Raw genomic sequence first — 16,318 nt, 5'->3', positions numbered from 1 at the left:
ATTACCGCTCCGAACCGGTTCCCGATTGGTCCGTAATTATCGTGTCACCTGTCACTATCTGGCCGATTTATGGAATGGTAATCTTTAGGAAGTGTTTGTAATTAAGTCCATTGAATCAGTTTATAAGGCTATCTCTTTAACCTTAATTGAGACGGGTTTTTAGGTAGGAGTAAAGATTTTTGCGTGGAAGTTCTGGATTAGCTAGTGAAAGGTTCTCAGGTTATAAGGTTTTTGTATAGTTAAGTGATAGCTTCAGTTATTTGGTGGGTTAGCTGTCTGTCTAATCAAGGCATGTCCTGATGTCTTTAGTGGCTTTAGTTTGACACCGCGCATAAAATCGTTTATTTGTTTTTAGGGCTGACTTTTAAATTTATAGAAAATCTTAAAGATTTTCAGAAAGCGGCCCAAAAATATTTTGAAGGATGAAGTCTAAACCTATATTATTTGTCGTTTACATTACCCATATCAATCTGCATCCGACTTAAGTCACGTGCAAAGAGTAATAACTTCAAAAACTTCAATGTTAAGTCCAAAACCCCCAAAGACACATCTTCTAATATCTTAATTGTACAATTTTTATTTGTCAACTTACCTTGACCGTTTTTTCTCGCGTACACTACGCGCACACGCATTAGTAGTTTTTTGCTTTAAATTGAGTTTTTGTTAACAAAATTACTTATTGTAAGATGTGGGAACGAATAATAGAATCGATATGTGGTTACCAAATGGGCATTCGAGTTGTGACACGTGAGATATGGGAATAATGACTTTGACATTAGTGCTGGAAACAAACGTTACTATGCAGCTATGTGATGAAAGAATTAGGAAATTCGGATTTGAAGCAATCTTCTTCAATGCAAAAGTTTTGCAAATAACAAGAAAGATTTGGAAGACCTTTATTTAGAATCTGCGAATTTTATTGTAGAGTTTGGTTGAGTAAATTGACATCTCCGATCAATTGATGATTTTTTAATAACTTATCAGAATTATTTCATTTCAGCGATTCTTTCGTAGACTTTATAACAATAGGAAACTGTTTGGACACATTAGGCGAAACCGAATTGACTGATTTCAAAACTTAGATTTATTTATAATATTATTCGATTCCTATGGCTGAAATGAAGTATTTTTTTGTATGATTTGTGTCTGATACTATGATAATACTTACCACAGATTTAGAATAGTTTATTAAATGGCAGTTGAAGATGCCAACTAGGTCTGTCTTGGACGCTGGGAGTATAAAACTCAGTGCTTAACAGTTGAAATGTTTGTACAACTTTAAATGTAGGTTTATAAACTTCAATAAAGAAATAATTAACCAATAAGTACATAAAAAATCTCATTATTCCGAATCTTTTATAATGTATCCTTATTTGTTTCAAAATAATCAGTGAAACAAGTCTTACAAATGATTGCCTTATGAAATAATTAGTGCAGCAAAAAAATAAACCCAAATCAAAAAAAGATAAGCTTTAAATTTTATTGTTTTACATTCAATTAAGTTGGATAACACCCACTAAGACGTTCGTTTACAACTGGTCCATTCCCTTTATAATTCAGAGCGTTTTTACACAAAAATACCTAATTTCGACCTTAAGTCAAGGGAGTAAAGTCTATAATACAAGACTTGCGCAGGCGCAGCTATGTGATAAAGTTGCGTTTTTATTAACACACGCGTAATCCGGTGGTTCGTGTAAATGAGTAAATTAACATTGACGCTATAATCGTAAAACATTAAACCTTTAATTGGTTTAAATTAATTGTATTTGTGAAAAGTAAAAGTCTTGTATTGTGGTGCAATTGATGGAATTTACGATTTTAGGTTTAAGTATTGTGTTTGTAATAAAGTGTTATGTGATTCGTTAATTAAATATCTAAATAAGCTTTATCTACCTACATTATGTAACGGGTACCAATTTTTAGATTATGAGTATTTTGTAGTGATGTTACAATTATCGATATTTTTATCGGTAAATGAATAATGTTTTTTTAATTTGCGGATATTATAAGAATAGAATCTTCAAACTGAAATTAAATAAAAGGTTCGTGTTATTTTATAAACGGCTTAAATTTTCAAACCATTGAATTACCTTTACAATTTTTTTTAGTCAAACTGTAACTTTATTCCGTATTTTTATAAGTGAAAAAAGGACATTATATTCGCTTGACGCTCATTACTTAGGCTCAATAAAAATAATTAACAATACTTTCATTGATATCCACGCAAGCCCTAATTCTGTATTCGACTTTCGATTAATGTATGGATCCAGTTTATCGTTCGCGCAATCGATTATTTATCGAGTTTATCGATTATTGAGACGTTCACTGATCTTATCTCGGTACTTATGTGATTACTTAATATTGATTAAGCCTTTAATGGACTTTGTAAAGATTAAATTTGACATTATTTTTGGCCTTAAGACAAGGTAATAAGGCCCAAAATGTGTTGCAACTATCTACCTAGTAAAGGGACTACCTATAAACTTTCAAATGTTTATGTCAAATCGATTTGACTTTTTGACATTATTTTAATGAAGCACGTGATTTCTTAAGATGCGTACATTGTATAAATGTTAAATGTAACAGCTTACAATAGAATTTTGATGAAAATAAGTTTTTACGATCGTCATATTCGCTCGCGAGCCGAACATTGCGGGCGTGCGTTCGCTGCTCTCGTAATTTCATTCGTACGCGCGTCATTTATCCGTCGTGCGAGTTAAATATCCGTCATTATTTAATCAAAAAATGCATTGACCTTTAAAATTGTTTTGATCAATAAATCATATTTACATTGAAAACTATTTTTATGTGTTTTTAAAAGGTGCAATTTTGAAACTTTGATGTGCCTGTTATTATACGAACACAAGTTGTAGGTAATTTTTTCTCAACTTTAAATCATGAATAACTATAGTTTACTAAATGTTTAGTGTTTTATAGGTACGTAAAGGTCAATACGAATTATAGGTCTCTACTATTATAAAGATCTTTGCCAATATTTTCAATTTACACTTGATGCGTTTTTGAATATCAAAATCATTATATTTCGTTCAGATACATTGTACGGACGACTGCACATCAAGTTTAACACAGTTGCGTCTTTATATCATTGTAATACTGGTGGTTTTGCAACAAAAATGGCAAGTATGATGTGCCTGTCTCAATTTCAATACTCTCGCAAACATAACACCGGCAATGTTCACTATGACTCTGAGGTCACAGCTTCCATTCCTTATGATGCCATTATAACACCACTATAGAACAAGCGTCAATAAATCGACTGTTATAGGACTTTGAACCGTATAGATAGGAAATTAAGGATATCTATTGAGATGAAAGTGCACAAAATATTGATGTTCAGTTGGTTGCGAATGGAGTTTAGTTGATACAGAGATGAAAGTTTTGTTTTTATCTTTCTCATTCTTCAATGGTCTTGCCCTATAAACTTTGTAGATGTACTATACAGCCGCCAGCAGATCATACTCTTCGAGTACCTACGTCATATTTTTTGCAAAATCGTACATAATACGAGTAAATAAGATGCCACAAACAGTGTTTAGCTCAACCTGTCATCGTCCATACTCTGCATCTACGATATTATTTGTTTCCAGGAGATTAGTTGGTACCTAATCTTTGCATCCACTAGACCAATTTTACAAATTCTTTCAGCTGTAGAAAGTAAGAGCCTACTTATTGAACTTCTACAGAACTTCAAAGAAATTTGACGAACCGAAATCCACACTAATAGCGGCTGAAGCTATTAAATTAATAAAATGCAAAATCGTACCAAAAATAAATCTATCACTGCACTAACGCGTTACAGAATCAAAATCGCATCCATATTGTCTAGCGAGTGAGAAAATCACGACGTTACTACACAGACAGACAAAATTACTGTTACGGCCATAACGTAATAGTAATCATCCGTCTTGCCGCCAGTGATGGGAGAGGTCTCTACTTTCTTTATCGATAAAAGTAGATGTATTTTATCGTATTTCAAAAAACATTCTAATCGAAATAAAAATTTATGTTGATATTGATCTTTTGGCAAAAAATAAAATACGATGGGAGATTTAAGTAAAATAAAAAATGATTTAAACTAATAACAATGTAGGTTACGTGATTGAATGCTCATCATAAGCCTTTTTAATTAATTATTTTGTATTTTGATCCATAATTCATTCTGCAGCAAGAAAATAGAAAATAAATGTTACACATGGTCTCGCTCGCGGAAATCAGATCTCATTGCATATTTTACATTTAAGACAAAAAACATCGATATAACAAACAACGATCTGGTTACATCACTAGTAATGTCAAGACAAATGTTATTGTGATGTACGACCGGTCATTATTTCGTTATTTCTCTGTGATTCATTGTTTTGCCAAATGTTCTGCTACTTGCCACCCAATTTGATATTGTAACACCATAACTTTAGTGTTGTGACGAAAGAAACTTATCTAAGTAAATCTTCTTCTATGAGAGGATCAAAAGTCGAAAATGATATAAATACTTGCTATTTTGTCTACACTGTTATATGAGACAGTATAAAAAAGATATTATAATTTCACACTTTGGAATCAATACTTTTTAGTATAGGTGTTTAGAGTTGATTTTTTTGTTAAAATTAATTATCTCAATTTTCTTTTCACTAAATCCAGTATCTAAAGCAAGTGATGCTTCGAAAAAACGTGGAAATAAGCTTAATTTAGTAGTTCCTGGAAATTTCAACACTTCCAAACAATTATCTATGCGTCGCTAATGTGAGATTTTACTACCAGATCAAAAACTGTTCCTAATTGAAATGGAAATTTGCTTTTTGTGCCAAAAAATCGCTGTTTTCTCTACAATCATTCGCTACTCTACACAATTGACATTGCCTCCGAATTCTTCACACGTATTTAAGTTTTTTGTTTTATTCAATGGTTAATTGATGAATTGTTAGGCACGAATAGACAATTAAGTTATTGGTTGTATTGTTACTTTGTATGTTTTGTCTTTGACGCCTCTTGTCAGCTTGATGGGCTAATCGTAGGGAATTTGGTTTTAGCCATTGAGATATGCGAGCTATTCAACCTTCAATTTTACATTTAGAAAATTTAGTCGATTATGATGCGGATAGTGATTGCTTCGAAAATATAGGGTCTGTGCTACACGAAGCACAGTCAACGTTATTCGCTTCAACGAGAAAAGGCAATAAAAACTGATAGGACAATACCTACGTGAAAACGATATTAAATTCTAACTAGTTTTCTTTTTACAAAAATAACTAGCTCTATCACATCTGACTTAAAAAAATTGCCTGTCGTACAAAGATATTGTTGGCACTTGGTCCAATGGAAAAAAAACCTTTAAAAGAATGAAAGACATTTTCAAATATTCCTTTTAGAGGTTAGCCCTTTATCAATCTTTCTTTAAAACAGTGTTTTAAAGTGACGTTTAGTATGGAAACGTCATTTTAAAACAGTGTTCAACAAGTGTGTAACTTTTTATTAGTGAGGGGGATAGATAATATCATAAAAAATGTACAAAATAATGCATGTTTTTTTCGTCATCATAAAATTTCAACACAGCTCAATTGACATGGCAAAGTTATGCAATTTAATACAATTAGACTGCACACAGGTTTTACAGGTTTAGATGAATCTTGATACTTGCATGTATAAAATTAACAAAGTAGAAAGCCGACTTGAGTCGTGTTATCAAATATGCAGTTAATTGTTTGAGCTTTCGCTTTTGCAGTGGTTTTTATGAAATAACTAAATTGCAATTTTAAAAGATTAGGATTTCGGTTTTTTGTGTTGCCACGTAACCAAGAGTTAAGCCATGTATTCATTAGGCAACATTTGTTGATAAACTGTTTATGACTAGTGTGAAACAAGTTTACCATAAACACAGGTTTCTGAAACTTGGCCGTCCACACTTGCTCTCCACTCATAACGGGGAACACGGCAACATGTATCATAAACAATGTTTAATCACATATTTTTATGGACTAATTATAAACTGTTTACAGAGATGATGAAACATTGTTTATGAACAGTTTATCAACAAATGTTTCCTAATTAATACATGGCTTTACTGATAAGGTGCAGTTAAGGCTTTGTTGTAACAACTACTTACTTAGAAAAGTGTAACAAATTAATTTCATATGGATTGATGTTGTCTGTTTATTAATTAACTATTTACAAAATAAATTACTCAGTACCTAAATTAAACTAATTGTGTTAATTAATTGCGATTGGAGGACTTCTAATAAAAAATATTTCCAAAATGCAGTGAAAATGTTTTGGTTCTTAGTTTTTATCTTTGTTAGTCTCGAGATATTTTAAGCAATATCAGTTATTTTAAATATTATTTAGATTTCGCTAAACACTAAAAAGCGCTGGTAAACTTAAAAAAACCTTACCTTTCTGCTTGAAGTCATGTTGATTATCCTAATTCTGTACCTGTAAATTAAGAATTTACATTTTAACTTTTGATTTAAATTTTATTTAAATATCATTCTCTCTGTCAGTATCTCATCTATAATCACAGTTCATAACACTTAGGAATAATTATTTTTCAAAATATTCAAAATCATTTGATCATTCATAATAATCATTCGTTTATAAATTATTCGATACCAAATAAAACATATTATTTAACTTATTTATGTGTGTGTATGAATATACATTATTTATTATTTTGTGTATGTAATTTTTTGGTACTCAATCGTTATTATTTTCTTTAAAGCGATTATAATTTCCAATCAGTGAATAATACTCATATTTGAGGAAATAAATCGTTTTGTTCCGGTCTTTAAAATATAATGACAAGGAATTAATTATTATTTTTGCAATTTTCCGGCACACGTTAAAAACAGGCCATTAATCTTCTTCATTTACTGTAGAAAGTGCATTTTACAAATAAGCAGAAAACATTATGTCAGATTTTATTAAGGCCTAGTTTTTCCTGAGGCTTTGTTCACGAGAATTTGGGTTTGTTGCAATGTTAATAATTACTACACGAGTTTTAAATTTAAAACACTGTCTACTAATTAACATTGCAAACATGTGAAATAATCAATTTTTCATACAAAACTAGCTTTCCGCCCGCGGCTTCGCCCGCGTGCAATTTTGTCTGTCACAGAAAAGCTTTATCGCGCGGCTATAAACCTCACGGAGCCCGAGTCCTTTCCAACGAATCCAAAACCGTGGAAATCGGTTCGTGCGTTCTGGAGTTATAGCGTCAGGAAGGAAAACTTATTTTTATAGAGTAGATTTCACCCTCAATTTTAATTTCTTTCAAGTTTTATAATCGTGACAAAAACAAGTATCCTTCATTCACTAAGGTCAACGTACATAACTATACGATAGTAAGAGCAAACTGATAGCACTTCAACGAAAAAAATAACTTTAAGTACCTACATACTAATATTAAAAAAATGTTTCTGTAGCTTAGGCATGAAAAGGTAACAAACACACATACCATAGATACTGTCGCATTTATTTATAGACTAGTTTTCCGCCCGCGGCTTCGCCCGCGTGGAATTTTGTCTGTCACAGAAAAACGTTATCGCGCGCGTTCTTGTTTCAAAAACCGGGATAAAAACTATCCTATGTCCTTTCTCGGGACTCAAACTATATCTATGCCAAATTTCATCAAAATTGGTTCAGTGGTTTAGGCGTGAAAGCGAGACAGACAGACAGACAGAGTTACTTTCGCATTTATAATATTAGTAAGTATAGATAAGTTTAATTTCTTGAAATAAATAATTTATTATATTATTGCTATTTATTTATTTCAAAGTAGGTATGTACTTTTAGTTTTAGTTGCACGAAGTTTTATTTTAACTGACGTGTATTTTACTACCAATCTATTTCATCTAAACTGACATTAAACCTTCACTTTCTGACGTTTGGCAGTCCTACAAAGGCAAATGCCAGACGAATTAATGTTTTGACACATAACATATTGAATTATTGCCTGTAATGTCAATATACACACAGCAATGCGTTTGTAATGTACTATAGGACTAGCATTTAACTCAGTGTGTGAGGTATGGAAGCGGCACGGGAGGGGTGATATCAGGGATGTTATGGACATGAAGTTTCGGCTATGGATACGGTTACGGATATTAAAATAATATTATATGAAATAATTTCGGATTATCCGAAACTTTCGGATAATTTCCGGTTACGGATATTAGAAGTTTAAAAATGTAAAATTAAAACAGCAAGATGCTGCGCGACCAACATAGTCGCTTTATGTACTATGACGACACCTATGATAAAGGTAAAACAGGCGGGATATTATGGCTATTAGATGGTGCCAGGTACTGCCAGACATGTAACAAATATTAAAAAATATAAGATTTAGACTCCGCCTTTATCCGACACTATCCGAAACTTTTGAATCGGTTACGGTCACGGATATTTTTTTATTTCTGATATCCGATAGTTTCGGTTACGGTTACGGATAGCCATAACATCCCTAGGTGATATTGACATAAATGACGTGACAGAGCATACAAATCTGAAGTATAGATGACCCACGCTGAACTGTCCCACCAAACTCAATGACAGGGGGGCGCTACCATCGTTCAACTATATGGTTTCCAACATGGCAAACATCGGAACCAGCGATCCGGTATTGACGGTGGCGCCCCGCTGTCAATGTCATCGACAGGACAGTCCAGTATTCTGGAACTATATATTTGAAGTCTCGCTGACGTTTTTGACGTCCTAAAACACCCTCCCGTGCCGCTCCCATACATCACTCACTGACGAGTTAAGTGCTAGATCTATAAATAGCTCATCAAGGTACTGTGGCGTCTTATGTAGATGTAATAGGGTCGATTTTGCAATAAAAACGTGTAGTCTGATGTGCTGTCATTTGTATCTAAATCACAAGAACTGTAACTTTTTAATATAACCACACTAAGTTATACCTACTGTGTGGAATATCATGTACTTGTAATGAGAGATTTTTCGCAACGAATATGTGTTATCTGATTAGGTATATCATTTAATCTTTTATCTCCAAATTTTTATATGACTGAGTGTGTTGCGACGCTTCTTTTCAGCACTTGCCAAAAGTTGGTCTCAAAGCGCTGTAGGGCAAAAAGATTATGAGACATGTGAAGGCTCCGTAAAAGCAAAACTTTAACTTTTTTTTATTAGTCTAATTATTTTTGAAAATTTAATATTTTACGATTTGTAAGCACTATTTTTAATAGTCCATGCAAATAAAGGAATTTTGACTTTGACTTTGACATGCATAAAAGTTTTCAAATAAAGACATTCTGAGAATATACATCATTATCTACTCGTATGTACAGCGGACAGCACATACCTACATAAATATTTATTGCAAAATCGACCCTATTACGGGTACATTAGATATCTTACTACACAAGAGGTCAGTTAATCAATATTTAATATTAATTAATCGATACGACATCGTAAAATGGTACAGTCGGGCTTGTGATTATGTGGACATATTTAAAGTTAACGTACCTAGCGGAATATAGCAACAAAGAAATGAGTGAGCGAGATGTCACTAACAGCAACACTGTGTGATAAAAAGATGCGTGATGCCGTCGCCGTCGCGTCAAACAGAAGCGTTTTTTGCAACTATTTGACAGTTTGGAGGCACTTATTGGCACGCTGAAAATTTTTGGGGTATTTTCAGATTTTCGTGAGTGAAATCGTAGATGTTTATGAGAAATAGTGCTTCAGAAACGTGGTGACTGGTTCAGTGATTGATTTTTTGTACAAAACAGTGAAATAATGCTGACACTGACACACAAATGATATCCAGTGTCATCTAAAATCAGTTTCGTTAAAAAACTCGTGGTTGTTCTATTCCGAATGCAATAAAGTAGAGCCTAATATTTTTTTGAATCAAACATGTTTTCGGCGTCGACTGTACTAGTAAAATTAAATTTACGGAACTATAAATGGTGATTTATGTTAAATTTACCATGTTCAGAGGGGTATATGGAAAAGTATTGCCAGAGACAAGATAGATGTTTTGAAATAGCCACTGCCTACTGGGAAATGCAGTTATTGGATATTTATTACTACATGTATCTGTAATCTATGTTTTTATTTAAAGGTAATGCATTGAGATATCTTGGTGGTTAAAATCAGGACGTTAATTCAATTCAGACTTAGGCCCAGAACAGACGGTGAAATGCAACTGCAACGAAACTGCAACTGCTAGTTACTTTTGAGTTGCATCTAAGTTTCTGCCATAGCGTCCTTTGAGAGACCACAAATGACGCGACCAGATTGAAACTTTCAGCTTCAGTTTCATTCATCAGAATCATCGGAAAGTTGCAGTTTCGTTGCAGTTGCGTTTCACCGTCTGTTCTGGGCCATAGAGTTATAAAGGATAGAGAAGCTAACGCAAGCCAAATTCTTGCTCCAATTTGGAAAGAATTAATACTAAAGTTCGCTGCAGCTGCTGCATATAAGTTTAAAGTAAAAATAGTAGAGTCAATTCAGAAAATTAAGAAAAGATGCAATTCTACAAGATACTCATTCACATACCTAAATTCAATTTAAGGAAAGTTAAATTACAACTAGTCCTATTTATAGCAATAAATAAACCTTAATCTCTACTATCTATACTAATATTATAAATGCGAAAGTAACTCGATCTGTCTGTCGGTTTGTGTCGCTTTCACGCCTAAACCACTGAACCGATTTTGATGAAATTTGGCATAGAGATAGTTTAAGTCCCGGGAAAGGACATAGGATAGTTTTATTCCGGTTTTTGAAACAGGGACGCGCGCTATAATGTTTTTCGGCTGTCACAGATAAAATTCCACGCGAAACCGCGGGCGGTAAGCTAGTACTACATATGATAAAATTGATAATATATCAAATTTCGTGCTCATTATATTAACTCTACGACATCAAAAAACTACTCAGTGATAACGTAGTCAGTATCAATAGTTCTTGACACCCAAATTGGCCAAAAAGTTGACAACACTTATTTCAATTATCGTCGTCGTTTCAGCCAAATGACGTCCACTGCTGGACAAAGGCCTCCCCCAAGGTTTTCCACAATGAACGGTCCTGCGCTGCCCGCATCCAGGCTCTTCCCGCGACCTTTACCAGATCGTCGGTCCACCTAGTAGTTGGCCTGCCCACGTTACGTCTTCCAGCCCGTGGTCGCCACTCGAGAACTTTCTTGCCCCAACGGCCATCGTCTCTACGAGCTATGTGCCCCGCCCACTGCCACTTGATTTTAGCAATTCTGCGAGCTATGTCGGTTACTTTGGTTCTCCTGCGGATCTCCTCATTTCTGATTCGATCACGCAGGGAGACTCCGAGCATAGCCCGCTCCACCGCCCTTTGGGTGACCTTGAGCCTTCTTATGAGGCCCATAGTAAGCGACCACGTCTCAGATCCGTATACCATCACTGGCAACACGCATTGGTCAAATACTTTCGACTTGAGACACTGCGGTATTTATTTCAATTATAACAAACACGAATTGCGGACTTATTAGCTACTTTGGGTGTCACGAACTATTTGACGTTGACTGTACCACTCTTGAAGAACTCTATATTGAGTAGGTACAAAAATTCCAACTTTTCAAACAAATCTCGAAAATTGTCACAACTCACTCACTCACTCTTGCCTAAAATCAGAATTTTCTTTGCAAGCTGAATGCAAGGAGTGTCGATACTTCCAGCATCGGACCATAACTTACTCTTATGTATTTAAATGTACATAATGAGTCAAGACCTAACCTTCCCACTGTAAGAGCTAGATTTACGTTTCGCCTACAATTCTATCCAGCCATTGAAGGCATCCCACGCTACATTGTATTTGGATTCGTCTAATCACTTTATTGTGGTTTCAAGAATGCAGGGTTTCTGCAAAATTGTTAGAGTTTTAATAATATCTTTTTTCAAAATCGTACTGTAATTTTCAAAAAGTGTAAAGTATTTACACGTTTGACAATAAGCGGGTCAAATAGTGTGGGCCAGTGCTGAAAAGTAGGCAACCTTATTATTTTCAGCTTCTTTCATAATTGTACAATATTATGTAATATATTTTCTACTTTTCGTTCAACAATATTATTTGCAATAAATATGTCACCATACTTACGCTTTTTTAGAAATGATCTAATTTAAGCCCTGAAGCAGTGAAGATGGGCAAAAGCAGAAACAGTGAAAAGCGCTTTTACGCTTTTTAAAAGCCTGATTGAAATGACTTTATGTGATTTATGTAACGTAATATCCATTGGATCGTAAAAGAACAAAAAATAACTTAATTTTAGGGCCTAAAATAGCTAACCATGACTTTTGCAGTAAGTCCTATTGCACAGAGAGCACATTACCCTGATTTTTTCAATCTCTACTATAGTTTTAGAAATAAATTTTACAAGTAGTTTATTTGCTACTTAGCAAAACAATCATTAATGTTGTTATTTGTGACAAAGGACATTGTCAGAAACCGCCTTAGATTCCTGGGCACAGCAGTAAAGTATCAAAATTAATCTCTTACTTTTTGAATACTTAAATATTAATTAGATTGTAACGGACACTTGAGGATTAAAAAATGAAATAATAAAAGTATTTTATATGTATTCCATAATACTATGACGATATCCGGACATTTTAGGGCGTGGCCTGCTCCATATCCTATGAAGTTCCATAATTTGTGTCGATAAAATCTATGTAAAATCGGCACAAGGCAATGCCGTACTTCATTGTTAGGAATCCATGTAATAGTGATGTTGACTGCGGTCATCATAGACAATAAGATACCGATCTTGTAAATAAAATAAATCGTCCAAATTGCTACAGTATGACTAGATTTTAATTAAAAGTTAAAAATATATTGCACGATACTACAAGAAGCTATCTAATGTGTCCAACTGGTCGAAGGTCATGAATAAAATAAAAAGAATTGTGATCATAACACTGATATAGACAATGACAACAATATGGGATCATCTTTAATATATCTGTTACAGTTTCAAAATTCGATGAAAAATCCAATGCCGCTTAAAGTGAGAGAAATGTCTAAAGTTCTAATAGAATTGAAAGTTTTATTCGCTCAAAATGCTTATAACAATAATTGGTAATACATTTCAAATATTAAGTACCTTTATAATGTATCGATAGAACCAAAATGATATCCTCTCAGCTTGGAAAGGGAAAACCCAGGATTGGGGGAGCGCTCCAGGCAATTTTTAGAACATTTCATTTATTTTATTATTAAAATTGAATATTTTGATATTGATAAAATTGAATATATCTTTCGATTCAAATACCGAATATTTTTCAATCGATAATAATTATCGAGAATTGTTAATAATATTCAATTAAAAGTTGTTCAATCCCTAGTCATGCATAGACTAAGACGGTAACCATGGAGATAGTTAGTTTGGTAAGTCACGTGTTAAATGTCAAGAGTGGAAAGTAAACATAGGATTCATGTTATTTATTTACGTGCAAAATGTAAGTAAGTAAATCATAAAAGTGGAACGCCGAGCTATTTCCAAAACCCGTCCAATATTATAATACAATTTGGCTGCGACAACTACAATACAGAACATCTCCCAAATCGATGTGCATAAAATAATATAATACAATACTAGTAAGTAAGAGGTTATGATAACAATATTGCTATCAATAAGTTTATAGAATTGGTCCGCCAGGAATAATTGTTCTTACATAAAGATTTGTGTCATTTAGAACGTAGAAAGTATTATTTCGGCACTGTTGATCTAACGGCGAACAATGTATGGAGAACGAACATTGTCCTTTGATTAGCTTCTATAACGAATGTAACACTGTCTACAAGCACTAGCATAGACATGATTTCAGAGTAAACCTAACCTTAACTTTTCAAATCTCATCAGACCACATTCTGTAGCAAAATATCACCTATTTCCACTGCATAGGCACTATTTTTCGCTTGATCAGCCGTCATAGTTATCATAATTAATAGTGACATTCGTTCAAAACGCATTTATTGTGCGTGAATGCAAATTCTGTTTATTACTGCCTCCAGTCATTGTAGACACGTCTGTGGATCCATTTGTTTAGATTTATCGATACGTTTGACACCATTAAAATAATAATAATATAATATATAATAACAAATATTGCAGCTAATTAAGCTTTTTTTGCCATCGATTTCAATTTAATTTATAAGCCGTATGATATTTTAATGGCGTTACAGGATAGGTATTGGATTCTCATTTATGTCTGGTCTTCCTGCTTTCATAAAGCAGTAGTCTTTAAAACACTGAATGATGAATAATTAGCTTTTGCCCCCGGCTTTGCCCGCGTTAAATTCAGTTTGTCAGAGATCGTTATAAATTATAACTAAAGCTCATTTTATTTTTGCAAATAGGCTTTTAAGAAGCACTTTATACGTCTCAGTGTTAACCCTATCACTGCTTCGGGACAAAAAATTGTCCTATATGCAATTCTCTGAAGTGTCAAAGAAAAAAAATGCACTGAAAGTTAAAAAAAAAAAGTCATACATCCTCTTCAGATTTATAATATTGGTAGGATTATCAGGTCATTTAGTCTCCACTGCAGGAGCACTACCCACTATAATTTACCAGAGGCAAATGGAGGATTTGGCATACACTCCACTCGCTAGCCAAGCGAGACTTTGTGACCGAGTTTCTTGATTTACTTATTTATGATAAGGAGGATAAATATACTAATAAAAATAAGGAGACATGTAAAGTGCCCTTAAGGGCTACATTTTTTTTACTGTATTTTGACTTTCATAAGTGCCACTAGTGGTCAAAATTAAATAAAATATTTTTGATTTTGTTTTTAATTCTAAAACGATGCTTCTTTTCAACACTGCCCTTTTATTGTCCCGAAGCAGTGGTAGGGTTAAAGTAATACTGAAACTAATAGCGCTTTTTAAAAGCCTATTTGCGGAAAATTACTTGATGTTCACATATTTTTTCTTAGTCGCCTTTTACGATATTAGGGTGACTTATTTAGCGATGTAGTCGTGAACTTAGCTACGCCAGAGGTCGCGGGTTCGGTCTCCGCACAGTCAAATGTTTGTAAATGATAATGTTTATCATTTGAAAATTATTTAAAATAACTTATAAAATGGAACTGCTTAAGTTTATCATTAAAATAAGTTATTTTTCTGCGTGTAATAAGCTAATAAGTGTAATAATTTATGGTTTTGATTATTATAACTTCAACTATTAACTTTAACTATTTGTTAACTGGCAGAAATTGGCTTATGGCATTAAGTTCGCCTCATATGCTAATTTAATATAGCATTAAATATTGCTTATTTTAAATGTAATAAAATATAATAAATTAGTTACTTTGAGAATACTTAAATTCTAATTCATTTATAATTTTTTTTATTAAATAAGTTTTAATTAATTTATAGCAAAGCTTTTCAGTTAATTCAAAATTGCACACAAACTCAGTTTTTAATTTTTTTGACAAATTAACCCTCAAAAATCCAAAACACAAAAACAAATTCAACCCAAAAAAATTCATCCCGCAATCCGTAACATCCCAAACGTTTTCCCATCACAGATAATAAAACACAAACCGCTGGTCCTACGTACTTTTGTTTTCAATGCACTGCACTTCACACACACACCGACGTTCACTTTACTTGTAGGTCAACTGAGACTGCGGCCGAGCGAAGATGGGAACTCTTATATAGTTGAACTTGGCAACTCGAGGGGGGGTTTCCGGGTTGAAGGAATTCGGAATTGGAGTGACGGGATGAAATGGGATGAACTGGTTTAGGGTTGGACCTTGACTGTCAGATGACGCATTTATGAGAGCAATTTAATATTTTCGGAATACGTGATAGATAATTTATATAAGGCATTATTGTAATACTTGATTGGATTATTTTACTTATTAGTATTTAGTGACTGAGTTTCTTGCGCTGCTTCTTCTCAGCACTGGCCCATTTATTGTCCCAAAGCTGTGGTAGGGTTAATACTGGGACGTGTAAGTTTTTAAAATCCACTTGCAAAAATAGAGTTTTGAGTTTTATTTTTTGAAACATTTTTCTTCTTAAATTAGGGTAGTTTTTTGTGGTTTTTCGTTGTGAAAATATCTCGACAGTGAGACGTTCATAAAACGTCTTTAAATAAGCTTATAAGTTCTTGGAAATTGGATCATCGTGGAGGAAAAATTGTAGAGTGGTTTGTCCTCGTGAAAATACCTCGACAGTGAGACTTTCATAGAACGTCTTTAATAAGCTTGTAGGTTTTTGGAAATTGGATCATCGTCAAGGAAAAAGAGTAGTAGGTGTGAGATGATTGTATGAAAATCTGTTGTGAAAATTATACCAA

General features: G+C 33.5%; 1 protein-coding gene across 2 annotated transcripts in view; it reads right to left on the bottom strand.

The window, feature by feature from the left end:
• Positions 1-15,637, bottom strand: part of LOC135084645 (SR-related and CTD-associated factor 4-like) — a 42,637-nt gene extending 27,000 nt beyond the window's left edge. The window contains exons 1-2 of one of the 2 annotated variants that reach the window (XM_063979421.1): positions 15,575-15,637; positions 6,408-6,447 (exon numbers count right to left, since the gene is read on the bottom strand). In XM_063979421.1, the coding sequence (XP_063835491.1) occupies positions 6,408-6,425 (18 nt within the window). In that variant the 5' untranslated portion in view covers positions 6,426-6,447; positions 15,575-15,637. Of the gene's footprint in view, positions 1-6,407; positions 6,448-15,558 lie in introns of both variants that reach the window. The other variant, XM_063979422.1, reaches the window with a different exon arrangement.
• Positions 15,638-16,318: the final 681 nt, after the last annotated feature.

Source organism: Ostrinia nubilalis, chromosome 26 (genome assembly GCF_963855985.1).
Source record: "Ostrinia nubilalis chromosome 26, ilOstNubi1.1, whole genome shotgun sequence".
Taxonomy (NCBI): Eukaryota; Metazoa; Arthropoda; class Insecta; order Lepidoptera; family Crambidae; genus Ostrinia; species Ostrinia nubilalis.
The sequence above is the reverse complement of the archived record's forward strand: the minus strand, read 5'-3'. Positions and strand labels throughout refer to the sequence as shown.